Raw genomic sequence first — 27,279 nt, forward strand, 5'->3', positions numbered from 1 at the left:
CTCCGTACACATGCCGGTCTACTCATGCATAGAGGCCAAAGTACTCCGTACAATATACCCAAAGAGGCAAGGTGAAGCTTGCTGTCGAACCCGTTACTCAATCGTATTGTATCTCGTGCGCATGAAAACTAAAGCCATGAATCTAGGTATACGCTGTAAGCCAGTAGATTTTGTACGACACAAGGGTGACAACTATGTGAGTGAGCACTATCAAGCGAATGACTGACCAATGTTCGAGATCTGGATAAATTGCGTATTGTATTTCATCGCAGACTCACTACTTTGCGAGGATGATTGGCCACCTCGAGGAAGCAATTCACATGTTGTGTACCCAAAAGTACCTTTGTTTGGTTACTCGGGTCTTTTCAGAACCTGTTTCTTTTGAATTCACCTGAGAATACAATACGCACATGCCTCCATGGCCATAAACCAAGACCAACATGCCCAAGGCCGTGGCAAAAAGCCATGGTCATGCATCGTAACCGTTCATGTCATGAACTGAAGCCTGCGGATTACAAGGCAGTAGGTACCTTGCTTCCTGCATCGCGCTTCGCATGCGATTTCGCATTCTGTACCAAGATTTCGTTTTAGCGGAATAGGATCCCGATTTTAACAGAATCTCACCGTCATCTTGGCCCAGTCATGCGAATTTACTCTGTGTTTATTATCGGTGAGCCAGAACTCTACCTGATAATTAGTGTTTGCGCACTCTCAGGCCTCGACGAAATAGACTGTATCACACGTCCGTGAGCGAGGAGTTTTCTACCTGACACATGCACAGTGTACGCACTGTGCATAAGCTTCTAATGCAAGGGGAGCTTACTGCATCTCAACGAGACCTACAGAAGTTCAACGCAATCATGGTTCGCAGTAGCCCGTCCAGGCGGTGACTGGGATTCTAGGACAGAAATGACCTGCGCCACATCTTGGTCCGGCCAGCGGAGCCGAGATTTGAGGCAGCGCGCCAGGATCACTGGGAAAAGTAAAACAACAACACTAAGGTAAGCGTGCGGGGCCAGAACCCACAATGACAAATTCTGGTTTTTGGGGACGAGATTGCAGGTTTGATTGGTCGGATATACTAGTATGATCTCAAATTTGGTTGAGAATTAGAAGCCTTTGGAAGTGTTCGTGGAAGAGATACTCCGCGGATATGGTTTGGTTCGTGTCATTTTTTTAATCATCTATCTGCTGTAGGAGTAGTGTGACTGTCCAAGTAACTAGGTACTCTGTACGTATGTACGTATATCCAAAGAAATAAAATCAAACCATCAAAACAATCCCATCAGCGCCTGTGCCTATGCCTTACGCCCACGCCTGTTGACCGTAGCCCTGGAAACTGCAAAAAAAAGTCAAAGCAAAAAAGTGACTGGTAGCGTAGTGAGCTACACGGCGACACGTCCCTTGTGCACCAACCCCAACCCCCCCAGTCCACTAGCGGCTCCTCTGAACCGTGCCAGCAGACTGGATACCATGTCGCGGTACGTGTTCATTTGCGACAGCTTGAAGCGCTGGATTTTCCCGCTGGCCGTGCGGGGAATTTCCTCCACAAAGACAATCCCCCCGTCTAGCGCCTTGTAGCTGGCCAGTTGACGGCGTGCAAACTGGTAGACTTCTTCCGCTGTCAGCCGATTTGCAGACGGTCCCTTCGCCCTAACTATGAAGGCGCGGGGCAATTCTGTGCTGCCGTCTTTGGAGGTGACGCCTGTGACGGCGGCGTCTTCGATACCCGGGTGTTTGAGGAGGACCGCTTCGAGTTCAGCGGGGGCAACCTGCCATCTATTTCCAAGTAAGCACTAATAGTGGAACGAAAAAGAAGCCAGTAAACTTACCCTCTCACTTTGATGAGTTCCTTGGTTCGTCCAACGATAAAGTACTGCCCGTTCTGGGCGTAGGCCACATCACCGGTCCGGAACCAGCCATATGCATCTTTGGCGTCGTTGCGTCCCTTGTAGCTCATCAGAACCCCGGCCCCGCGCACATACAATTCCCCCGGTCGAGAATCCCCCTGCACCACGTTCCCGTCCTGACCGACCAGGCGCACCTCGTACCCAGGTAACAGACGTCCAATACTTCCGGGGTTCCCCTGCTCGCCGTATCGGGTCTGGAAAACGACCCCGACCTCGGTCATGCCCCAGAGCTGCGTCGCGCGGGCGTGCGGATGCAGCAGCCGCTGGAATTGCTCCATCGACGGGCCGTCGATGGGCGCACCCGCGACGCCGACGTACCGCAGCGTCCCCATGTAATCTGCGATTGGGGGAGCACTGCGATTGAAAACGTGAATCATGGCGGGGACCATATAGGTCTCCGTGATCTGGTAGTGGTAGATGGCGGCGACATACTGGGTCAGCTCGAAGCGCGGGAGGACGAAGAGCGGCTGGCCGTAGCGGATCGGGAAGATGTGTGTCCACAGCGACCCGAACAGATGGAACATAGGCAGAGAGATAAGCCGCGTGACTACGTAGGGGACTTCATAGTTGATGCTGAGGTGATGGGATACGATTGCATGGTGCGAAAGGAGGGCTCCTTTGGGTAGGCCGCCCGTCCCGCTGGTGGAGAACATGGCGGCCGGCGTCGACTTTGCGATCGCCGGATCATTGAACGACACCCAGTCGTTCTCCCCATAGCTGAGCAGTTGCGCGAAATTCAGATACACAGCGTCGTTGTCAGGAATCAAGGCCAGCCGACCCGACAAAAGCAATTGCGCGATATGCTCGGGAGCGTATTCATCCAACAAACACACCTGGCTCGGGAGCATCCCCCGGGCGGCGGAGACGCTGAGGACGTTGGGGAGGGCATCGCGCGACGTAATGATCAGCTTCGGGTCTGCCAATTGCAGGATATGCTCGAGTTCTTGAGGTTGGCTGCGAGAATTGGAGCCCATGAACACACCGCCAGCGCCGATGATAGCGAAAAATAGTGCGGGGTATATGATCTACATGCATGAGAAATCATTAGTACATTAGTCCGCCGCAAAAGAATGTAGGAACGACAAAGCTAAAACTCCAGCAACTGCACAAAACCGGAAGGAGGCGTAAAACTCGGTGAGAGCAGTGTGGATTGCAGGGAGCCGTACAGAATTTCCCAAATGGACCAATACGCAGTCTCCGCGCTGCACATGATGAGCCTTGAGTCCGGCTATGAGTGTTCTTACCAGCAGCCGAAACTGACTGGCATTGAGTGAACGCGAGGGGTCCTGGGCGTCTATGAAGATCGGTCGCCGCTGGTCATACTGGTTGGGGCCGTCGAAGCAAAAGGTCAACAAGTCGGTGTATACATGGTGAGCCTCAGGACTTGGGCCCCGAGCTCCTGGCCCGGAAATTGCTGACGACCTTTCCCAGAGACCCATCTCCAAGTATTAGACAAGAAAAGCAAAAGGGAAGAGGAGAAAGAAATGTATAGGAGCTAATGGGTGGTGAATCTGGGCGTCCTCGCTTGTAAAGCCGGCGAAGCAAGTCTGATGAAGATGCGAAGAAAAATTCTACCCTTCTGCTCCATGGGGAGACGCAGTGATAAATAGCTTGCCATTTGCATTTGAATCTTCTATTTCAAATCTTTAGGTAGTTGTCACAATGAAGTGATCCTATGCGATAATTCCAATTTCCTAGATGCGAGATCTCCGTGATTTGGAATTGCCAGCAGGCGTGGCGCAAACACCCAAACACCGTCTGTATCAGCCTCGATCTTAGTCTAAAACATCGAAATTAGACTGCTAATCACCGCTTATGCTTAGAATAATCAAATCACCTGGACGAGACTCTCAGATCAGCACCTCACTGATCGTCCTCGACCGACGCTTGGGAGAGGCTGCAGCGAATGAACACACTCTGTTCAGCATTCAGATCGCAGCGGGGTGGGTCAGTACAAAGGAGAAAAAGTAAAAAGAAAAAAATATGCAATAAATATCTAGGCTAATCCCTGTTCTTGGTAGTTACTAGTAAGGTAGTAGTCTAGAAGTAGTAGTAGTGTTGATATTCAGACGAACATGTTCAGACCAGGCGGCACTTCTGGGGATCATCCTGTGACTCCATAACTTTATCGAGCCAATCTCTGAGCACGAGTGCCTCCCTCACACCCATCTCACATCGCTCCATCACTCCAGCAACTTCAACTTCATCCGACTGGTCTCCATTTACCCTTTCAGCCGGTTCGTCACCGTCATTTCTTAGCTCTCTGGCAATCTCTTGTATCCACTTTTTTCTTGTTGTATTCCCTGTCCTTAGTCCACCAAGTATTCCATTGTCCAGCTGAACCCCGGCGCTATCCTCTCTTCTCCTCCCCATTCAGGAATTCTTAGTAGTGGCCTCGGCTGTGTCTACCAGTCATACCATCGCTCTCGATGAACCTTTAGAAAACTAGTTGCAGAGGCCATCAAGGGATGATCTACATTCCACAGGACCCCCTCCCACGCCATGCTCGTTCAGATCCGTGATCCATGTCAGCCTGACGTCCCGGTCGATCAGATCCCGGATATCCGTGCAGGATTTGCTCGCATTGACTCTCAATGTGGATAGACGGCTCATCAAAGTGACTTTGGCTCGTTCCAAATTCGTGCCACTATCACCGCACCCACCACCCACGGGCTACACCCCACCGCTATACCCAGCCAGCCCGCCCGCCCATTCAGAATGTGATGAAGTGATTCCACCATTGTCTTTCTGCCAGTGATCTTGGAGCAAGCATCTGTGCGCTCAGCTCCGCAAGTGTGCGTATTTGACGAACCTGTCAAGGGATCTGCAAGATCCTGCATCGCCTGGCAACTCCGCCTGTCCGATGAGCGGTTCGAATCCATTATCTTGGTAATTTCTGCTCCTAGAACGGGCTTGACCGGTGGACCATGCGAACGCCACTGATACTCACGTTCCTTACTGGCGCCCTGTTTTCAGACCAGGATTCTTCATGCAACCTTGCCCGGGCTGCATGAGCCACTCAAGTCTGATATCTCTCCTCTTAAGCTGCGCTGATGCAGCCCGCGGTTCACCCAATTCGGCACCAGATGGGTCGGGTTCCCCTCTCTGTGCCATTGTCATTGGTTCCCTGATATACCCATTTTGGGAAATGAGGAGCTGAGGCAAGGGCGTCGTGATGCTGCCTTCGGCTGCTCATTGGTACAGCCCTTGGAGGTGACTAGTGATGCGGAACGGAGCTCCGTACGGTGGTATCACATCCTCAGAACATGGTGGATGGCGAAAAAGTTCAGTGTCTCGCCGGACGCTTGCCGAGGTCCATGCATGCGGCACAGTGCCGTAGCGGATGTCACGAACTTTACGGATGGTCTAGAGACTATTCGATTGTCTAATGTAGGCGCACAGTTCGGGCAATAGCCCCATCTGGGGAGATGTCATCGCAAGTCAAGACTCAAAAGGCGCAGGGTGCCGTCATACCGCCGTGAGTGTGTTGCTATCAAGTGTGACCTTCACTGTTCATACCTCTATACTACCGGTGCTGGTATCCTCCGCATCCTTCCATCCATGTCTTCATTTCACAAAAGCAACATGTCGTTGTCAGAGAAGAGTGAAATCTCAATACCTCCCCCTGCCAAGTGCAGTTCCCATTCATCAAATCCCAGCAACGTCACACTGGTGGATGTCGAGAAGGAGATCGCCAGAATCCTTGCCGAGAAAAATGGCTCGCCGAAGGACATTGACCTCGAAGCGCAGGCCGGTGCGCGCAAGAAGAGACACGCCTACATCTCGTTCATCCGATACACAGCCCTCGACATTTACCGGCGTCTCTTCTCCCTAGTTTTCCTCGCCAACCTGGCGGTCTTCATTGCCGTCATGACCGCAGATCGAAAGTTGCTGGCCCTTGTGAACGCCACGGCAGCCAACGTGCTTGCCTGTGGCCTGGCCCGGCAGCCGCTGGTGGTCAATGCCATTTTTGTCATTGTCTGCTCGATCCCGCGGTCCGCGCCGTTGCGGCTGCGTCGCATCGCGGCCAAAGTGTACCACTATGGCGGGGTCCACAGTGGGTGCGGCATCGCTTCCTTCCTCTGGTATGCAGGCTTCGTTGGCCTGATGTCGAAGGAGTACTGGGCTGCAGCCGGGGAAGCGGGCAAAACCGCCTTCTCAATCCTGCCTGTGGTCCTCTCCTACATCATTTTAGCCTTACTGCTCGCCATCATCCTCGTCGCTCACCCGGCCTTCCGCATGAAGAAGCACGACTATTTCGAGCTTACGCATCGCTTCTCCGCGTGGGTCGTGGTGATCCTCTTCGTCATCCTCCTGCTCGTCTTTTCCGGCGAGGCCAGTCGTGCCGCCGGCCAACCGCTGGGCACCTTCCTTGTCCATCTCCCGGCTTTCTGGTTTCTCGTGGTTACAGTCCTCTCTATCATCCACCCCTGGCTTCTCCTCCGCAAAGTTCCCGTCTCTGGGGAAACTCTGTCCCCGCACGCGGTCAGGCTGCACATGAACCACACAAACACCACCTTCGGCAAGGGTATCCAGCTAGCCACACACCCCTTGCAAGACTGGCACGGCTTTGCCACCTTCCCTGATCCCGACGGCCAAAGCTTCTCATGCCTGGTCTCAAAAGCAGGCGACTGGACTACCGCCCGCATAAAATGCCCCCCAAAACACATCTGGAAACGCGGTGTTCTCATCTACGGCTTCGCGTACGCCATGCGGGTCTTCAAGCGCGTTATCGTCGTCACAACGGGCTCAGGCATCGGTCCCTGCCTCTCCTTCCTCGGCGATGAGAATCGTCCCGCTCTCCGGGTGGTATGGCAAACCCGTTCCCCGCGCAGAACATACGGCCGGGACGTCTTCGACCTCGTAACCAAGCTGGATGCCGACCCAGTGATCATCGAGACGAATCAATCCGGGAGAGTAGATATGCTCCCCATCATCCGGAGGTTATACTCTGAATTCGAAGCCGAGGCCGTCTGCGTCATCAGCAACCCCCGCGTCACCAAGAGGGTCGTCTTCGACTTGGAGAGCGGGGGGATACCGGCCTTTGGGCCGATATTCGATTCATAATGAATCACCTTTCCTCTTGATTGTATCAATTGCTTGTTATCTACCGAAGTTTGTTTGTTTGGTGCCTAGGCGTACGTACGGAGTTTGGGATGGTATGGAAAACCTGAGGCTTTGGCTGCTATTATAGCGAGTGCAGATATCAGATCGGACAGTTCTTGGCTTAGAGTCAGCTCACCTGACTGTGAATATTGATGGTTACATTGGACATAACAAACTTGGGTCATCTGGTAGCTTCACGTGCGGTGCCTTTAACAATACATAGTGTAAACGTGGATAGCTGTAAGGGCTCCCACTCTGCAATTCCCCGATGATCAAGGGAGGTGTATTCGAGCGTTTACATCTTGGTTGGTGTTTACCTGTAGTCCAGCATTTGAACTCGGAGCAGGACTGCCACACCTACAGCAGATATCACGCTACTGTTGTTCATCTCTACGGAATTTACGGCAACCTATAAGCACTCAGAGAAACGTAGCAAGAAAGCTTAGAGATAGATTAGATTATGTACATCTGCACGTGGTCGTCATGATTTTTGAAAAAGACACGGAAAAAAGCAAACGCCAGATCAGACGTGGGTATCATGCGAATCCATGGATGAAACTTTTTTTGTTGCCAACACCACCCGTAGGCATGCCACATAGGGCCATTAAGATAAAAGAAAAAGCGTCATAATGCAAACAGTGCTCGAAACTCCTTTCCCCGTTGTATTGTATTGGTTTGCTCTTTTCCTTCATGAAGGAATCAAGAAATCATTCCGTTCGTAAGTGTTCGTAACGTCATGAGGATGAATGGACCGATAATGAATCCGTGAGAATAGCAAGGACGACAAATCAGATTGAGACGTTCAATGTTCGGATGAGCGGAGATCGGCAGATAGACCGCGGCTTCGGCTTCCCGATTCCATTGGCTCTGCAGTCAGGTCGTCGGTGGTAAGTCGACTCCGCCCGCGGACCGAGCCAGCTGAGTCGCTGTCCAGATGCAGAGGCTCCATCCGTTCCAGCTCTTCATAGTCTGGGAGGGACAGAGGAGATCCACGATAGTCCTCCATGATGCTGTTACCATCGAGCATAGTGTAACCAGGAGGGCTTGCTGGCACGTCCTCGTACACAGGAGGCATTTCTTCATCCCAGCTGATGCCAAGCCCGCTTCTTTCAGTGACGTGTAAATGGAACTGCATACGGAGCACCCGTGCGGCGCCAGTAGGTGTGATCGAGCGTGTGTTGCGGTTGGGGCAGAACTCCTCAGCGACGATCAACTCGATCACCAGGTTGTGCTTGACCTCAAGGCCATTGGGAACCTCCAGGTCACACACTGGGTTGCAGGTAGGGTTGATGCTGGCTTCGAACTCCATGTTGATCTCGCCGCCAGCGGTGTCAAAATCTGTCTTCCAACCGTCCTTTTCTTCGTTGTGTCCGATAATGCGAGTCTCTTGGTGCAGGACACCCTTCCCTTCGCCACCGATCTTGTGAGCGTGCTTGGGGCAGGCTGCTGAGACAATCTTCTGGTGCTCTTCAATGCGCCACATCATTTTGCGCAAACGCCAACGGGTTTGGGTCTMTTCGCCCTTATCGACGACACCGCTCAATGTCATTTGAACTGGGAAAGTGCCAATGGGATGAACGACAGACGGAAGCACGATGCGGCCGGTGAGGTTTGTCGGCGGGAAGATGCGGATGGAAGACTTGTCGTTGCCCGGGAGTATGGCGCGCTTGATGTGCAACGGCATTCTGTAGATGTACTCCTCGCCGTTGGTGTCGTGAGCGCGCGCAGAAAGGTAGTACTCAACCTGACCCAGCGACCCATTGCAGGACGCAGGCAAGTGACCAGGGAACAGATAGCTGAAGGGGAAATCATGCTCTCCGTGCTTGAGGGTGAGCGATTCAGTGAGGAAGTTCCAGTTGGTCAATTCCTCCGTCCGTGCTGCGCAGCTGGGGCATTCCCGTGACACAGGCTTCTTGGTAGTAATCTTGGTGAGCAGTTGCATATCGAACTTATCCAGGGTGACTGCGTTGGCCTGCTCGGAGACTGTGATCCTCAAACGTCCAGAAAATAAAGCGCCTGTCGAGTTTGCAGGGGTTCCGTAGCAGACGAGGGGTGGAGATTCGACAATGACGTCCAGCTTGGCGGCAGCGGCAGTGATATCCTCCTTGCCGTAACGCTCCTTCGAGCGCGCTGACCTTCCATGACTGCGCTTCTTCTCTTTGCTGTGGTCTCTGTGAGGGTGAATCAGGTGGTCCATGCTAAAGGACAGGCGACGCTCTGGAGACCTCGCTCGATCAGTGTGCGCGTGGGGCTTCTTGGGAGCCACAGTAGTGGTAGGAATCTCGTTGACGGATGAGGTTGAGGAGGAATTCGAGTGTGAGGATAGAGAATGGAGAGCAGCGGGCCGAACAAAACTGGAAAGGAGACGGCCAGGCATGGTGACTCGTTCTCTGCCGATTTAGACCAGCTGAAGAGGTAGTGTCAATAGGCAGGCAGATGCGCCTATACTGGAGATCAAGCTCGGACCTTGGAAGCTCGCGCTGGTGCGGTGCTGTTGCTACTCGTATGTGATATCAACTCAGGATTCAGTTTGAGGGAGTGGAGAGGCGAGGATGGCAATCCACAACATGACACTATTGCAATTGAACTATAGGTTGTATGAAGATGGCTTGAAAGATGCCTTGGAGGGGTGAAGGATGTATGAGGCGAGAGGCAAGAGTAGTAGAGCAACAATAGAAAAGGAGAATAGTGGGCAAGCAGCTCCCTTTGAATGAAAGCAGACAACCTTGCTTTTATTAGCTCAGACTCAGAGAATGGATATACAACCCTTTCTATTAAGATTTTTCTAGGAGGTTCCCACTTTGCATGTAACAACAGGTCCCATCCATTGCATTGTGACGCCTTTTTCGCTCTTTTTTCCGAATTTTCTATTTTTTTTTCTGAACGGGCCCCTCTCATGTCTCCGTCACATCGCCCAAGGAAGGCACAATCTAGTGGGTCACGGCAGAAAAAGGCGTCATAGTGGGACTTACCATACGGATTACCGTACGTGACAATATTACAATACCGCCAATTCGCCGAGCTAAAAAAAGTTTCTTGTCTCAGGGCATGAGTGAGACTTGTGGCCTGAGGCTTTCAACTTCAGTGTGTTTGGCGACTGTGGTGTGGTTGGTGATCCAGATGATTACATCACGAACTTGTCTAGACGTTTATTATTCTACTATATAGTTATCTGACTCATAGTCTTACTCATACTCATAGCGGCACCGTTTTCAGCATGTTCAAGGTTGATGATTTCCACAGAGAACATCTAACTCATCAGTATCCTTGATCATCAACTCTCGGACTCCGTCTAGACTCTTAGATAGTGGACGACTTGTAGACACACGATCGGTGATCCATTGTTTCGCATCTCCCATGTGACTGCAACATTCAATCATAGGCTCAAACCATTGGCATATATTGCCCTTAGCCAAGGTACATACCCCACAATCTGCAACGACTCCATGAATGCAAATTTTATGATGCATCGGGGAATTGGTTGATACTTCCCCTGTGTCTATCTACACGCTACGATCATGTCCGAGAGCAAGCATAGCAGATTCGAAGCACCGTGCGTAATGAGTCACAATGCGAGTGATGGACCAGCGGTTAGCAAACCCGGGATATCGTCAAGTTGATTAGGATTTCCGCTAGACTAAGTCGAGCCCATGGTAGATCTTGATAACCTTGTTGGAAGACTACGCGTATGAGGATACTTCTCTAGGCATACGGACTATAAAGGTCCTCAAAACAATATGCAATTGTCATAGTTGAACCAAGGGTGCAATGGCTGAGTCAGGACGGTCTAGACATTCGATGCTCAACAATTTCCAACCCAATTGGTCCAGTATGTGTCTGGAATTAGGACTGCCACGACAACAAACACGCAAGTCGTTGATGCGCAAATATGACCAGCTGCTCTGGATCCCTTGGAACTAACCACAAATCGGCAACACGAAGAGAAGCATATGACACCTGACAACGTGCTTTGTAGCAGGCCGATTATCCGTCCAGCAGGCCGAATGGACCAAATCCAAGCCAAAAGTGCAAGCACCTGACCACATTTTTAGCACGGCCGAAATGCCCTGGTGAAGGTCAGCTGCCGTCATCGGACCATCACGTGGCGTCATTCAGTGCTCTGGCGGCTTCTCGAGGCTGAGTCTTGGTACCAAAGTCCAAAAAGTCAAGAGGTACGGAGAAATAGGAAGCAGCTTAGTTTGGGTTCCCGGAGGCGGTCTAGCGTAAGGTTTTCTCTTACCAGGAGTGACCGGCAACGATACACCGGATTACAATACAATACGCCTCGACAAGGCGTAACGCTAATTGAAGATCCTCTGGGACTGCGCACCCAAGAGGGGCAACATCCAGAGAACGGAGCGAAGTCGCTAGACGAATCTATCCGAGCTAGACCGGATTAAGCTTAGCGTCCAGGAAAAAATGAAAAATTTTTTACAGAATTTTCCTTTCGCTTGGGAACGGCTCGGTGAGGTTCCACATCTTTCCAGTTCTAGAAAGCAGAGCCCAGAGGGAGAATTAGAAACGAGTGGCCCAATTCCAAAGAAATAGAGTGGAAGAAGTCTCCAGATCAGGGATGGCAAGGTATTGTTTCTACCGCTATTGTCACTTCTCCTTACAACATCCATTCTTGGCTAAGCATCCGATAGACCAAACTGAGCCTACTGAAGGTGTCCGCGGAGGTCCAAATCAAATTTCCCCGCACTGCATGCAATTCAAGATTTTGCGGGGGATCGCATCATCTGGCTTGTGTTTGCTTTTTCTCCGCTTCTTACTAGGAGGCAGACGCTCCCTCATCATTCTGTTATCATCTTTCCACGTATTGTCTGTGAGTTGAGATCGAAATCTATTCTCAGGTTCATCAGAGGATGAATTTTTAAAGATATCAAAAGTTTATCACAACCTTGGGTCTAGACAACCTAGCTGTCAAGAGTCAAGACCTGCTCTGTGCGCTGTCGGTCTGCAGGGAAAACTCTCCCCTGACGAATGACCGTGCATCGCCGCCATACCAATTACCTAACAGATTCCTCTTCGCCATCCCCATTGGAAGTCATCCTCCTTTTGCGCTCGAATTTACTGTCAATATAATCAGGGTTTATGACTCAATATGAAAAAAGATCTGCTTAGATCCGTCTGCCATTCCGGCTAAACACTTGCTGAAGGCGGACTGATGACTGTCGTTCCGAGTCGCCAAAACTTTGAAGTCGGCTCAGGATCTTCATTCCGAGTGATACCATCATACCCGACTCGATCATGCCATGAAGTCGGATTGCTCACGGCAATGTGGTTCATGACATCGGAGCTGATATACACTACCATTATTGATACCGATGCTAATTCTAGTCATCCTGGTGCGTTTACTAACTGATATAGTGGAAGTCCGATGGAGATTTTATATGGAGTCCCGTCCGGCGCAGAAGTTGCCCTTTCCGGAAGTTGGGAGTGACAGCTAAGACTGAGCCATATTGCCATTATGGGTCTGAGACTTCAAGTGATACCATACAATTAGTTACTTATTATTTAGATACCGATGCCATCAAATCATAACCACTATAGGAGACACGTCTTCGGTGTCTTCTATATCATTTATAATCGCATTCGAAACAAGTTCAGCCCAAGTCCACCTTCTCATACCGGTGGGCTGCTGATCTTAGCGCATCTACCCTACTCTGTATGCGCACATTGGACAACCTCTTCGCACTTTGCACTCTCCGCGGGAACCTCCGACTGTTTAATCGGATACTGCCCGGATTTCGCTTGCCGGTGGATTCCATTTACACGCCTTAGACTAACCGAGTGGATTCCGTTTCTCACCTGGTTCCTCGGAAATTTTCAATCGCGCATCACTAGGTCGAACCGGGCCTTCTTATTGGTCCTCTCCCACAATTGCCTCAGTTTAGTTTATTTTCAACTGATTTTTCTCACCATACCGTAGACTAATTCTTTTTCAAACCTGCCCCGTGCATCGTAAATCACTCAATTCATCAATCATCAGATGAATCTGGACCGTGGTTAGACGCGGACGGGACCGTCTTGCTGACCCTGACTTGGAACCATCGACTTTTCCTTCTTCGGGCCAATTGGCGGAGGACGCCGATGGCCTCTCGAACCACTCATGTTGGTACGCCGTGATGACAGAGCGATATCGATTACCTGATGAATGGTCTCAGCATATTACGCGTAAGATCATGCCATTATCTGGAGTTATGGCCAACGTCGATCAGAAAATTGTCTAATATTGTGTCATTTCTGCCATTGCCTTCCTCATTAATTCTGATATTTATGTCATTACGTTAGAGATGAGGTCTCCAGCGAACTCGATATTATGTCTCTTTCAGTCTCGAAAATGACGGCGATTGTAGGTCTGCTTACTTTATATATCATAACGGTCATGCAAGCTGCATCTAAATCTTTAAAACCCACTGCTCCCTGATCAGTTTGCGCTACCAAGAACGGAATGAAGCTCTCAATGCGCAGCTAATACTGGCAGGTATATCGCACATAAAAAGTAAAGCTAGTATACACTGCACAGACGCACTCACCTTGCATCAAGCAAAGTCGAAGGGCTGAAGCAGTCCAGAGTCCAATGTTTTGGTCACGTGGCCTTATCCGCAGATCGTCAGGGGAACGTATCTGGAGTTGCACCAAGAGCCAGATCGCTTCCCCTTTTCATTTGTGCCACCGTGTCTATTTGCCATTGGGCGATCGACTCTCGCCCCTGTGGAATATCAGCTCAGTCTTCGGATTCATGGTGGTTTACAATCATTGCTGATGAAAGCGGACAGAGAATGAGAAGCTGAGACTGACCGGTGGAGTTGATGATGCGGAATCCCCACCTGCAATCCGCATCCGCCTAAGCTGACACTGACAGCTTTGCATTACATCAATTGAACCTCAGGTTGCGGGGCAAGTCAATTGGTCTTGCGCATACTTGAATAGCTGCAGAGATTTATTCTCTTCAATCCTCCCTACCATGCTCACCGCGTCCCTGGTGACATGGGGCCTGACCCTCTCCGCCATCTTCCTCTTCTGGACCCTCTCCTCAACCAGCTCGTCTCCCTTTGCGCGCAACTTCCCCCGCCTCTTCAACAAACGGATATGCCTGCTGATCGCCCACCCGGACGATGAGGCCATGTTCTTCTCCCCCACGGTGCTGGCATTGACCAAACCGGAGCTGGGTAACCATGTGAAGATCCTCTGTCTGAGCAGCGGTACGCTTCCCCCGCGCCCTCTCCCCCATCAAACCCCCTAACCCAGATCCCTCAGGAGACGCCGACGGCCTCGGCCACATCCGCAAAAAGGAGCTCCAACAGAGCGCCAAACACCTCGGCCTCCGCGCCGAGTCCGACGTTTTCATCATCGACGACCCCGCCCGCTTCCCAGATAGCATGACGGCCACCTGGTCCGAGAGCGATGTCTCCTCGTTGCTGGCGTCCGCCTTCGCGCCCGATCTCGCCTCGCAGTCGCAGTCGCAGTCATCCGCAGCCAGGAAACGCGTGGCTGGAACGGGCGCCCCGACCGCAACCATCGACATCCTGATCACCTTCGACAAACATGGTGTCAGCAACCATCCCAACCACCGCTCGCTGTACCACGGCGCTGTGCATTTCCTCCGTGCCCTGATGAAGGACAAGGCCGGGTATACATGCCCCGTGACGCTGTACACGCTTACTACGACGAATATCCTACGGAAGTACATTGGGGTCTTGGATGCGCCGTGGACGATGGCGAGCGGGGCGCTGGGGTCGATCTTTGCCGGTGCGGCCAAGGGCGGGAAGGATGATATGCCGGGTAAACTGCTGTTCATCAGTTCTGTGGATGAGTATATCCGCGCGCAGGCGGCTATGGTCAAGGCGCACAAGAGCCAGATGGTCTGGTTCCGGTATGGGTGGATTACGCTGGGGAGGTATATGGTTGTTAATGATTTGAGGAGGGTGAGGGTATGATTGTGTACGATCTCCATTGGGAGGCAGATTTCGATTGTATGTACTTGTACATTTGCACAAATGGAAATGAGATGAACATCAGAACACCGATCGACAGGAGAATAAAATGGCCGATGATATGACAAGTGGCATCGGTGACCTTTAAGCAGAACACGGCATACATACGCTCTGAATGGGGTATCTGACAAGCATCGGCAGCTAAAGGACGGAAAAACAACATGATCCACATCGAAATGGATTGTACAAATAAGGCGCCGTTAACATGAAAGATCACCTAAGCAACAACGAGAGGACCAGTTGTGGGATCAAAGTCATTCTCGTCGTTCGCAGTCCACCCAGGCGGTCTCTGCGAGAAGGGCTCCGCTTCAGCAGCATGAGGCAAAGCAGCCCATTCGTCCAGCGGGTCGGCTTCGACTGCGTCTTCTAGAACAGCTCTCCGTTTCACTGGGTTGGCAGTGCGTTTCGTCACTCCCTTGAACAACCGCCAAAGAGTAGGGATCGGCATTTCTCGCAATTTAGCAGGGTAGCACGCCCAGATGAAGTCGTCATCGAGTTCCCGGGCGTCTTCGTCGAGGACCAGGCCGTTATCGACGGTCGGCCGGCGGACTGGAACCCTCCTGTGTGTGTTGAGCAGGGGATCACCCCAGCCAGTTTCTCCGTGGAATTGGACGTCTCCGCCTCTGATCTGGATGGCAATCGACTCGGGAAGGAAGTCCTGCCACTCTTCGATCACGCGGGGAAGTAGTTGATGCTCCCACGTAGGGTTGTCGCGGCCGACCCATCGAGGGTGAATTATGAGCAGTTTCGCGAGGCGTTCCATGATGACGGTCTGCTGGGCAGTGCGCAAGCGAAGCACGTCATATGCATGCACTGCATCGGCAAATGCTCGAGATTCGAGCAGTTCGAGGTCGAACCACGGGTCGCCGGGTTGCGAGGCTGATTGAGGTGGACCCAGGTAGTTTTGAACGATCGCTCGGGCAGTTCGGCGTTTGCGTCGGGTCTCTTCGAGAATCGCGTATGCTGACTCCATGTACTGCTTGAAATCTGGTAGCTTGGCCTGATCCCACGCTGTCTTGGCCAGGATTTGGTAGATCTCCAAGGTAGGCTGGACGTGGAAAGGCTCCGCCTTCATGGTTTCGACCACGGCGGTTAGAAACTCATATGGAACCTTTCCTTTTTCATTGCGCTCGGCATCCTGACCGAAACGGGGCCGAGAAAGAACGAAGGACCGCTCGATTAGCTCTTGCCAGACCTCTTCTGGGACCGGAATGTCGTAAGAGCTGGATATGAAGCTGATTGCCCGCATGGCTCCGGAAATGTCGTTGTTATTGCCAAAGGCGTGTGCGACGGCGAACAAGAGGCGACTACTTGGATACAGAGGTGACGAACGATCGTATTCCCTGGGGTGAGGAAGACTCGATGGCTCTCCCTGCGCCGCCAGGGCATCCACGTCGACGTTCCAAACCGTCTTCAACACGTGCTTCATTGTTGACACGTTTCCCACCCGGCAAGACGCCAGAATCACATTCACGTAAGTAGCCTCGTCGCCCGCAGTGCCTTCTTCTGTCATCTCGTTCAAAATTTGCATGACCTCCTTACGGACGCTGCGGTTGGCAGTCCCATAGCCTTTCCAGCCCAAGTTTGGGTCGTCGAAGCGTCGCTTACGGTAAGCGAACGGCGTCATTCGCAGATGGTACTTCTCTCGACCAGTGTAGGCCCCATTCCAAATCTTGGCTTCCATGTAGTAATTGTAGCAATGCACATCGGGGACAACGTCGTCCTGGATCATGGCATGCCATACATGGTCAGCCATCAGCGCATCGCCGGTAGACCGCGCACAGTCCAGGAGATGGGTGTACTCTGCTAGCCCAAGTGTGTGACCCGCCGACCGTCTGATCGAGACGACGGAGGCAAGATTGCAAGCAAACGTATCGAAGATTCTGTCCAATTGCCGGTAACCTTTGAGCGCTACGGCAGACGGATGCAACGGGCGATAAATTGCTCGAAACGGATCAATAAAGTAGGCAGGAGACAGCAAGCGAAACACTTCTACAAAGGTGCTCTCAGGTAACGATCCAACCACGACTTCAAACCTGGGATCGCGTAATGCGTTCATGACCAGGTCCGGTTGACCATCTCGAACAATCGAGAAGAATTCATCTTCGAGCTCTTTTGGCACTGTCTTCTGTGCTTCAGCATGGTCACCCGGTGACACGCTGACGGTGCTCAGCGTAGATCTGATTGCATGGAAGTGAGACAATAGCGCTGCATTCTCCCGGTGATAACCTGGAGTTCTTTGATGAGTCTGATGGTGATCGAGATGCTGCTCCAGATGTTCTGGATACTCAGGATCGATGAATGAATCCGGATGGCTTGTCAGGGACCGTGTCTGGCAAAGCGTGGGCCTGGGAGCGGAGCCCGTCAGTCGGGAGGACCCATAAGAGCGCCCGTAGCGGCCGATAATGGATCGAAACATGAAGAGCAGACCACGTGAGAGGGTATAGTTCGCTGATATCAAGGCGCTTTCATGGGGCCCTGATTTTGCAGCAATTTATTCTGATGAAAATGGAAGATTTTAGAGAAGACGAGAGATGAAGGACAAAAGAATGTTAAAAAAGGACACTCTCGAAGTCGCGACTATGCAGGGCGTTCTGTGCAATGTGAGGGGAAATGCACGGGGTAAGGCCTCAAGGCACTCCGTCTCCTCTTCTGGTTGGTCGCTGCACTCTTGGCGCAGAATCCCTGCCATTGTCTGTGCCCGCGGATTTTACTCTCAGGCGTATTCTACTCCCGAATTGTCGTCCACAACCATCGCCAATTACAAGCTAGCCTCTTTGTGGTGGTAGCTTTTATCGGTCTTACCTAGCTGTCTAGACATGGCCGACACTGAGGATACTGGCGCTGGATCTGTCTCCGAACCTTTGGATCTGGTCCGCCTCTCGCTCGATGAGATCGTTTTCGTGAAGCTCCGCGGCGATCGCGAGCTCAAGGGTCGTCTACACGTGAGTTGATCTGAGTGCGGGTCGCGCTTTTTGCGCAATGCTGGATCTGACATGGTATTCTTGCAGGCGTACGATAGCCACTGCAATCTTGTGCTGGGTGATGTCGAGGAGACCATTTACGTGGTGGAGGAAGATGAGAATGAAGAGGAGACCATCCGAGTATGACCACCCATCGCTGAGATCGCGGTCAATCGGTCATGGACATGAGCTAACATGTCGGTCGCCGAATACAGACAATAAAGAAGCAAGAGGAGATGCTCTTTGTACGAGGTGAGCTCGAAATGAAACCTTGAGTCTCGATATTCGACCGCCATTGACCCAGAACTTTTCTACGCAGGCGACTCGGTTGTCTTGATCTCTCCACAGGCGTGATATAGCGATACATCAGATAGGAGGTTTAGGGACGACACGCAGTTCACCTGATGGAATATAAAGCGGTATAGGGCAATGTAGACCCCGGCTGCTATATTCTGGGTTGCGACTACAGACACGGAACCAGACGATGGCCATTAGGTATCTCTTCGATATTCTCTGCAAACGAACAGAGCAATTGAACCATTCATCACGGAGTGAAAAGTCGGAAATATAATGGCACAATATGTACAGGGACTCATGTCATAGCCTTAACGAAGAGCCTCATGAAAGTAGCGGTCGCTACATCACTTGAATCTCTGGAAATAGATTTCGATCCACAAATAATATGGCTAGATGAATCAAATAGAAAATATGCCTTATGACACAGCCTTCATGTGGTGCAGCGCCGTGACTCAGTCGAAGGACTCCTCGTGGTCCCCGAGGCGGCGATGACTCGCTATCGATAAAGCTTCCCCAGTTCCCGCAACTGAGCGCTTCTTTCCACCTGCCTGACTCAACCCACCCTGCTGTCTTGATTCCTGACACCTCTTGATCCTATATATGATTAATTGCTTGCGACTGATCTTTGTTAAGTCCTGGTGAAGTCCTCACACGCTGCCTGCCTCGAACACTCATAGTGGAATTATGATAATACGAATACGTGTCTGAATGCGCCACAGGCGACTTCATCTTTTCCCCGATTGAACAAGTACAGCTTCCATAATTCTCCATTAGACTCCCATTTTTCTATTTGCTCTGTGCTTTGATCTTTTCTTTTCTTTTTGAATCCGGCCATGCCACAGGGTGCCAAACTCTCTCTCGAGGAGCGGCGGAGAGGCGAGATAGTATGATACCCTTGTCATCTTGCGACGAAACTCGTTGAATTCCGGCTAACTGTGCGCCGTCAAGGCCCTTAGCGAATTTGCAGAATATGCAGAGAAGCAGCAGTCGCATCGCTCCGGCCAGGTGGCCCCGAGCGATAGCGGCTACTCGACCGCGAGCGTGGCCCAAGCCACCGAGGACCACGCGGAACTGGATATCCTTGACCAACTCACGCTATCCGATACACCGAAGACGGCCAAGTTGAAAGACCTGCTGCTCGGTACGGGTGACGAAGCAGAAGATAGTCTGCAGCTGCTGAGCAGTATCCTGCAGGCCCGGATTGATGAGGGCCATGGGGAGACTATCTTCGACTTGGGACTCGAGGATGGTGGCGACTCCATGGGCTTTGACCTTGGGCAGTGGAATACGGCCCTGCAGCGTCTGCGAGAGGCGGCAGACTCCCTCCCGGCGCATTGTCGAATCCTGCTAACCCACAATGTGGGAGGCCCGGAGGAGTCGCAAACCAAGAATGACCGGATCAAGGGTGCTTGGGGCAAGGTCTTGATCCGCCAGCCTGCGGATACTGTGGAGGAGATGGCTGAGATTAGAATAGCGGTTGTTGGGAACGTTGACGCCGGGAAGAGTACTATGCTCGGGGTCCTTGTCAAGGGGAGTCTCGATGACGGACGAGGCAGGGCGCGAATCAATCTCTTCCGTCATAAGCATGAGGTCGAGAGCGGTCGGACCAGCTCCGTCGGACTGGAGATCATGGGCTTTGATAGCCACGGCGAGATTGTCGGCAGCTCGCAGGGTCGCAAACTTTCTTGGGAAGAGATCGGAAAGCGATCTGCGAAGGTGATCTCTTTCTCCGATCTCGCTGGTCATGAGCGCTACCTAAGAACTACTGTCTTTGGCATGTTGAGCAGCAGCCCCAACTACTGTCTACTGATGGTTGCAGCCAACAACGGTCTGATTGGTATGAGTAAAGAGCATCTGGGTATTGCCTTGGCTCTGAACGTGCCGGTCATGGTGATTATCACCAAGATCGATATCTGCCCTCCACAGATCCTGCAGGAGACCGTCTCTCAGCTGACCAAGATTCTCAAGTCCCCCGGCGCTCGGAAGATTCCCATTTTCGTGAAGGATATGGAGGAGACCATCAACACCGCAACTCAATTCGTCAGTCAGCGCATTTGCCCCATCTTCCAAGTGTCCAATGTCACCGGTGAGAATCTGGAACTGGTGCGGACTTTCCTGAACATTCTTCCTCACCGGGGCCAATATAACACCGAAGCGCCGTTTGAATTCCTGATTAATGATACCTTCTCGGTTCCTCACGTCGGAACGGTGGTGTCTGGGGTGGCTAAGTCCGGGGTGATTCACGCTGGCGATTCGGTGCTTGTGGGCCCCGATTCTCTCGGTCAATTCACCACTACTACAATCAAGTCGATTGAGCGCAAGCGGATCCAGGTGAATGCTTGCTTTGCGGGACAGTCTGGCTCGTTTGCTCTCAAGCGTGTTCGTAGGAAAGAAGTCCGTAAGGGAATGGTGGTTCTCAAGAAACTCGAACAGCCTCCCAAGGTCTACCGAGAATTTGTCGCTGAGGGTACGTTCTATTACCTGGCTATTCACGTACGATTTCTCCTTCGCTGACTTGGAAAAAGTTCTCATTCTTTCCCACGCTACGACAATCAAACCGAGGTATCAAGCAATGCTACACGTCGGCGCAGTGAGTCAGACTTGCTCGGTCATCGACATTGACCGCCCCTTCATTCGAACCGGTGATCGAGCTCTTGTTGCCTTCCGATTCATCCAACGTCCGGAATTCTTGGCCCCTGGCGATCGAGTCCTGTTCCKGGAGGGTAAAACCAAGGGCTTGGGGATCGTCAAGAGTGTCGGATACGACCCGGATCATCCCCTCAACCCCGAAGCTAAGACCAAGTGATGCATCATTGCTTGGAGATACGTGTGAACTTGGTTCTGTCTTTATTGCTATTGTTATTGATCGGTTTTATGCTATTTTGGTTTCATTCTTGCGTCGCTGCAAGCAGCCGTGCTCTTTGCTCGGGCCTACTTTATGAATGCATGTTGTTTTCCTTATGAACCATACATGGGAAAAGGCGCTTACTCAGGATAGGCTGCTGGGTATCCTTCCTGCTGGGTTGAATTTATCGATAGTCGTCATACATTTACTGTCCATACGGTTCCTCTCTATTCACCCCAGTACGGTTATCCTATAAATGACGTTGAGTGCAGGCATTAGTACCGGTATGATTAGACCCCATGCAAGGAGATTGCAGCGACATTCATATCTAAGCCTATCGTGTATCACAGCGTTATTAACCCTCCACCCTTGGCTGCTCTCGTTGTCCTGTTTGACCGTTTGCTGCAGTAGTGTCGATATCACGTGGCTATGACGTCAAGCATCCCAGCTCCAGAGAGCTATGATGCCATTCCCCCAGCTGATCGTCGACGTGTCTCTGGCAGCCAGCCGCAAAGAATCAGTCAATAGCTTAGTCTAGTCTAATTGATATCATCGATAAAACCAATCGCAGCAGGACGGCTATGACAGACCTGCCACTTAGTGATCACTGTACCTTGCAAACAGCCACCAGCTCCACTGACGTAGACCGTCTATTCTTGCCTCCCAAATCTGTTAATAAGGTTATGCTCTATTAAAGCCATCCACCTTCGACCGATACTGGACCAGCTTCTATGTTTAAGCGTCTACCACTCTTACCCAGTCTTGGCATTGCTTGAGAGATAACCTATCCACGTTGAACGCTACCGACCTCGCCACTGATAGATAAACTGCTTGCTGTACATCGTCCTATCATCCCAATTCGCGAAAGATGGAGTCTGTACAGAAGGCCGTACGCGATGCCGCAGACGGCTTGCGAAACCTCGCTTTCGGCCCACAGGAAGTCACAGAATCTGCTGCTCAGCATGGCGAGGAGCCCGTCTCCGGCATACAGGGTCGAGGAACGGCGACTGATCCATACGACGCTGGGAACCGAGATGGTAAGTTCCGAGTACCTTCATGACGACATGGTTTCGTCGAGTGGTAGGGTATGCTATGGGTAGAGACTCAGCGGCTAACACTCAGCACACAGAACAACCAGGCGCCCCTCAGACTCAAGATAATACCGCCGTCATCCCCGAGCCACTCGAATCCATTGCCCCCATCGAAGTCAAGCCCACGGACGTCAGTTCCGCCCACAGCACCTCGGACCAGGGAGCCTGGGCCGGAGCCGGCGCAGGGACCACTACCGCTCTCCCTGTAGCTCCGCAGGAATCCCCTGCACCTGCACAGGAGAAATCGCAATCTACAGCCCCCGACACCAACCTAGGATCCGGACCCGGCAACCCAGCCGTGGAGGAACCCTCGCCCGCACAAGAGCAGACGAATCCCACCGCGAGCTCGGCCGACACGACCACCAGCAGCACCAGCAACACAGCAAGCTCAAGCAGCAACAAGGCACCCAGTCGCTCTGAACCCGAGAAACCTGCCCCCGAACAACGATCTCAGACTATGCCCGACAGCGACAGCAGCTCGCAGAAGAAGGAGGACGACGGCGGCGTACCTGGCGGGGTTGAGCGCGCCCCGCCTACTACGACCCAGAATGTGAGCGTCGAGGCGTTGAAGGGACCGCAGGGTCCTGCGCCTCGGGATGCGTATGAGTTTGAGAAGGAGATGGACGGACAGCAGTCGAAGACGAAGACTGGTTAGTATTTGCCTTTCATGTGTTTGTGCATGCGTGAGGTGTGGACGGTAGCTAAGCTAACGGGTTCACAGACCAAGGTACTGACGAAAAGAGCGATTCGGGGAGTCACCATCATAAGATGGGACATGTGAAGGAGCGGCTGGGGAAGGTGTTCAAGCATGGCAATCATTGAGATCGGGGAGACTGAGTGATTGGAAGTTCGGTTGGGTTTTATTTATGAGTAGCACTTCGGCTCAATGTATCGCCCTCGAGATCGTCATCTACTATTCTGAATGTCATTTATGTGCAAATACTGCTCGCTGTACTTCGTAAGCCTTCGTAACAAGTCTCGAGGAGCAACATCAAGGGGTATATAATAGCTCCATGTACTCCGCACTTTGCCATGGTATCCAACAATGACTACTCAAACAACAGCTTCAACTCCTCAATCCTCTCTTTCCTCTTCTCATCCTCCGATCCATCACCACCAACCCGCAAGCCCAACGACCCGGCAATATTCATCTTGCGCTCCTGCACCCGTAACATCCGCCCCTCGATCGAGTCCTTGACGATAAACCGCGTCACAGAGACATCACGCAGCTGTCCCATGCGATGTACACGATCAATCGCTTGAGCCTCAATCGCAAAGCTCCACCACGGATCCATCATGAAGACATTACTGGCAGCTGTGAGATTGAGGCCGACGCCACCGGCGCGCAAGCTGATCAGTAGCACTGTGGGGCTTTTGCTTGACGACTGTCCGCTCTTGGATGAGATTCTCAACCGCGGCGTGTCGGGCCCTTCGTCCTCGTCGATTTCCTCCTGGTCGAAGGTCTCTGTCCTGTTAAACTCCGCGAGGACCTCGGCTCGGGCCTTTTGCGGCATTGTCCCGTCTAGGCGAACGTATGAGATGCCGGCTTTGATGAGCTGCGGGCCAATCAGGTCGAGGAAGCTGGTGAACTGAGAGAAGACCACGGATTTTGTGTTTGCAGGGACGCGGCTGAGGTGGTTAATCAGGGCGTGGATCTTAGCGGAGGTGTGTGCTGACGGTGAGAGAGGATGGATGCGTCGAAGGGAGATGCGCGGCGCTGGGTGCGGACTGGAAGCAGAGGTGCTGCTGTAGAGATCGCTCTCTGTAGGGGTCGAACTAGGCGATTGGTGACGGATCACTTCGAATATGTCTCGTGAGGTAACTGGCGCTCGACATGAAAAGCACCTAGGCGGCACGCCCTTGTCTGTTTGGTGGCGTATATAGTCCTCCAAGCATTTCTTACATGCACTGTGCCAACAGGCTGTGACAGCGGGATCGATCATGGGTTCTTCCGAGCAAATAGGACATTCTCCGCTGGATTCGGTTTGAATCTGCCTCAGGGCATGGGTGGTGAATTTGGCGCCCGGGTCCTGTGCCTCGGCCGAATCCGCGTTTTCCATGCTGGCTGAGAATCGGTCTATAAGCTCTTGCAGATCCATGTCGTCTTTCAGCTCATTAGCAGCATCAGCGGCGACAGCTGCATCTTCCTCATCTGCTACAATGGTCTTGTTGCGCGTGAGGATAGGATGGCAGCAAGTCTGTCGGAGACGGAGGATCTGAGCAAAAATTGTCGAGAATGACTTCAGGAGCGTACCGGCTTCGATGTTGTCATTGAAAGTCCGTTTGGCTCTGGTAAAAATATAGTCGTAGATTTCACGTTCTTGCTCAGAAAGGTCTACTTCAACAATGTCAATGGTCCGTCGTGGAAGTGGCACCAAAGGCTCTCCCTCGGGTGTTTTCATTGTCTTGGTTCGACGGAGAACCAAAGGCTCGAGGACTGTCTGCACGACATTGAGAGCTCGAACGTAGTCCTTGGATTCAAAGGGTACGGTGATGAATGTCTTCCAGAACGAAAAGTTGTTCCAGGGCTCAACTTGTAGAAATCGCACCAAGCTGAAGAGGTCCTCAAGGCGGTTCACAATAGGCGTTCCCGTGAGCACCCATCGATGTGTCGCTTTTAGCTCGTAACAAGCTCTTGCAGTCTTTGAGCGTCGATTCTTGATGACGTGGGCTTCATCGAGGATGACGCGGAAGAAGTCCACAGAAAACAAGCCACCTTGAGTACTCGAATTGAACATTGCGAGCTGACGGGACTCCGACAGTACGACGCCATAACTCGTGATTATAATGTTAGGCGCAGCGGGATTGCCAGCAGAACAGAGCTCTTGCAGATTGACGGATTTGTCGGCGCCATAATACATCAGCACCTTCATCGTTCCTGGTTCCGAGGCCTTCATCGCCTCGCTTTCCCACTGGGACAGGAGAGAGGTTGGAGCCACGACAAGGGTCGTGTTGGGAGCAGGAAGAACCGCGCTGGAAGAGGTAGGCATCCTTACCAGTTCAGTGGAAGAGCTTGGACCTTCCCGGCTCGGAGACACAATTCGATGCGAGTGTATGAGACTCAGCATTTCAATGGTTTTGCCTAAGCCCATCTCGTCGGCCAGGATACCACCCAGACAATGCTGTTCTTGTGCGGGAAAGTCAAGACTAAGATCTCCTGAGTACGGATTAACGTAGAAATGTGCCTGCCCCTCGACTGCTGGCAAATCTTTGTCATCAACGTCTTTCGTTGGCCACGTGTATTCCTCCCACAGCGGGTGCATTGACGATTCTCTGCCAGACTTTTTATCTTTCTCTTTCGCCAGCATCCAGTGAAGAGCTTGCCTCTGGTACTTGCGCAGGTTCAGCACAAAGCTTGACGGGGGTTGAGCCTCTGGCATGTTGAAATCGAAGGACTGCGCCTTCTTGTATAGAGTATCGAGCTGATCTTCTTCTAGCTCCGGGGATTCTTCCTCTTCGGACGATTCGTTGGATTTGCCTTCTTTCTTGGTCTTGTCGTATTGTTCTGCAATCTCTGCGGCACGGAGCAGCCCTTCCTTTTTGTGCTTTTTGGTCATGTCGTTGACAGTGGTCGGTTGTAGACCGATTTCATCAAAGAGCTTCACAAGCGCCACCTGACGAAGTCGAAGTTGTTTCTCTTCAGCGCTTTCTTGCTCTTCAAATAATGCGGTTGACCGGTTGTCGTCGCTCATATTCCAAAGGTTCCGAGGCAGAAACGCCTCTTTACGCAGATAGCACCATAATTGCAGATATATTGTATCGTTGACCCGGACCCTGTCAGGCGCGAAAACGCAAATACCTTCAAATTTGCAGATCTTCTGATCGATCAAAGTTGAAACCCATTCGGCTGTCTCTCGAGGTAACCTCCCAATTTCTTGTCCAGATTTGTTCGTGAATCGAGTGAGGACATCGCCCTTCTGATTGGTGATGAGCTTGCCTCCTCGGCTACGCTTTGCTATCGGCTGAGACCTCGCCCGTTCAACATTGACATGCTCCCCGTGTTTGAGTAGACCAACGCCGCTTCTAGTAGCCCAAGCTCCGACACCGAAAGCACCAACGTATCTCGATGATTGCAGAAGGCTGCGGCGTGTTGCGGCTTGGCCCGGTTTCTTATTAATGGTCGTATCGACTGTCTGGGGAATCGGTTCGTTGACTGGGGTGCGAGGGGTGTAGAGTGTTTGTTGGCGAGAGGCCAGAGGAGCCTGACTTGGCAGACTGGTGTTCGACGACTTCCATGACCCGTCGAAGTAGATGTTGACTGCTCGCTCCAGATCATCGCCAGAGGCTTTGCGAATGTTCTCCACTGATTCCGCGGAAAGATGTTCTCCAATGATGCTAGCGAAGGTTTCTGTGTCAAATCCACCTGCACTCTGAAATGCTTGCGTTTCGGGAACCGTCCTCTGTTGACTTGCTTGTTGCCCGTATCCGTTCGTCAGACTCTGGTCAATTGGTTGATCTTGCTGAGCATGTATTGAAGTAGAGTGGTTGAAGATTTCATGATCAACGCTTTGGTTCTCATGGTCATCGTCTTCCTCGGGCAAGTTATCCTTCTGATCTTCGGTTCTTAATTCTGGCCATTCTCCACGAGACTCCTTGAGGCTCTGAAACGAGTGGACGCCGTTGAGCTGCTGCCGTTGAACATCACTTCCCTCTGGTCCAGCAGAGGAAGTCGCAGACGCGTCGAGGTTTGGAGCAATGGGTGCAGCTTCGTTAGAAGGGGACGGGTGACTCTCCTCTTCATCAACAAAAAAGCGTCTTTTCTTTAGAGGCCGTTCATTCAGATCCTCAAAAACCATTTTATAAGTCTGACCTCGAATCAGATGGCCGAGTTATGATGAGGGGATGTTGGAGATCGAGCCTGATCTTTAATGGACGGGAGACGCGCCGAGACCGAAAGAGACGCGATTGACCGCTGCACTTCGGGCCGACGTCATTCTTTAATAAATTTATCGGCGGCATCAATTGTCACATTTCCGTCGGGACGACAAGCAATTCATCCATATAGATTGTTTTCCTTTTGCTCGGTATGTTGAGAGCTCAGCGGTCTACTGCATCATTGAGATTTTG

General features: G+C 51.9%; 9 protein-coding genes across 9 annotated transcripts; 5 read left to right on the forward strand and 4 right to left on the reverse strand.

The window, feature by feature from the left end:
• Window positions 1–1,385: 1,385 nt before the first annotated feature.
• Window positions 1,386–3,349, reverse strand: afeA (adenylate-forming enzyme AfeA; the record flags this gene model as incomplete). The annotated part of the gene is made up of 3 exons (XM_043300996.1): window positions 1,386–1,779; window positions 1,833–2,935; window positions 3,155–3,349. 3 exons carry the CDS (start codon window positions 3,347–3,349, stop codon window positions 1,386–1,388), a joined length of 1,692 nt encoding a protein of 563 aa, XP_043156931.1.
• A 2,146-nt stretch (window positions 3,350–5,495) lies between these two features.
• On the forward strand, window positions 5,496–6,977 carry Asppvi_005067 (integral membrane protein TmpA; the record flags this gene model as incomplete). The annotated part of the gene is made up of 1 exon (XM_043300997.1): window positions 5,496–6,977. One exon carries the CDS (start codon window positions 5,496–5,498, stop codon window positions 6,975–6,977), a length of 1,482 nt encoding a protein of 493 aa, XP_043156932.1.
• An 841-nt stretch (window positions 6,978–7,818) lies between these two features.
• Window positions 7,819–9,393, reverse strand: Asppvi_005068 (alpha-arrestin; the record flags this gene model as incomplete). The annotated part of the gene is made up of 1 exon (XM_043300998.1): window positions 7,819–9,393. One exon carries the CDS (start codon window positions 9,391–9,393, stop codon window positions 7,819–7,821), a length of 1,575 nt encoding a protein of 524 aa, XP_043156933.1.
• Window positions 9,394–13,986: 4,593 nt separating this feature from the next.
• On the forward strand, window positions 13,987–14,959 carry Asppvi_005069 (PIG-L family deacetylase; the record flags this gene model as incomplete). The annotated part of the gene is made up of 2 exons (XM_043300999.1): window positions 13,987–14,224; window positions 14,280–14,959. 2 exons carry the CDS (start codon window positions 13,987–13,989, stop codon window positions 14,957–14,959), a joined length of 918 nt encoding a protein of 305 aa, XP_043156934.1.
• A 274-nt stretch (window positions 14,960–15,233) lies between these two features.
• On the reverse strand, window positions 15,234–17,435 carry Asppvi_005070 (uncharacterized protein; the record flags this gene model as incomplete). The annotated part of the gene is made up of 1 exon (XM_043301000.1): window positions 15,234–17,435. The coding sequence occupies one exon, from the start codon at window positions 17,433–17,435 to the stop codon at window positions 15,234–15,236; it is 2,202 nt and encodes a 733-aa protein (XP_043156935.1).
• A 400-nt stretch (window positions 17,436–17,835) lies between these two features.
• Window positions 17,836–18,126, forward strand: Asppvi_005071 (U4/U6-U5 snRNP complex subunit LSM3; the record flags this gene model as incomplete). Its single annotated transcript, XM_043301001.1, has 2 exons — window positions 17,836–17,961; window positions 18,028–18,126. The coding sequence occupies 2 exons, from the start codon at window positions 17,836–17,838 to the stop codon at window positions 18,124–18,126; spliced, it is 225 nt and encodes a 74-aa protein (XP_043156936.1).
• A 983-nt stretch (window positions 18,127–19,109) lies between these two features.
• On the forward strand, window positions 19,110–21,082 carry Asppvi_005072 (putative GTP binding protein (GTPBP1); the record flags this gene model as incomplete). Its single annotated transcript, XM_043301002.1, has 3 exons — window positions 19,110–19,160; window positions 19,225–20,743; window positions 20,802–21,082. The coding sequence occupies 3 exons, from the start codon at window positions 19,110–19,112 to the stop codon at window positions 21,080–21,082; spliced, it is 1,851 nt and encodes a 616-aa protein (XP_043156937.1).
• A 907-nt stretch (window positions 21,083–21,989) lies between these two features.
• On the forward strand, window positions 21,990–23,034 carry Asppvi_005073 (uncharacterized protein; the record flags this gene model as incomplete). Its single annotated transcript, XM_043301003.1, has 3 exons — window positions 21,990–22,158; window positions 22,251–22,862; window positions 22,934–23,034. The coding sequence occupies 3 exons, from the start codon at window positions 21,990–21,992 to the stop codon at window positions 23,032–23,034; spliced, it is 882 nt and encodes a 293-aa protein (XP_043156938.1).
• A 227-nt stretch (window positions 23,035–23,261) lies between these two features.
• Asppvi_005074 (DEAD/DEAH box helicase) lies at window positions 23,262–27,008 on the reverse strand (the record flags this gene model as incomplete). Its single annotated transcript, XM_043301004.1, has 1 exon — window positions 23,262–27,008. One exon carries the CDS (start codon window positions 27,006–27,008, stop codon window positions 23,262–23,264), a length of 3,747 nt encoding a protein of 1,248 aa, XP_043156939.1.
• Window positions 27,009–27,279: the final 271 nt, after the last annotated feature.

Source organism: Aspergillus pseudoviridinutans, assembly GCF_018340605.1.
Source record: "Aspergillus pseudoviridinutans IFM 55266 DNA, scaffold_3, whole genome shotgun sequence".
In the NCBI taxonomy this organism is placed as follows: domain Eukaryota; kingdom Fungi; phylum Ascomycota; class Eurotiomycetes; order Eurotiales; family Aspergillaceae; genus Aspergillus; species Aspergillus pseudoviridinutans.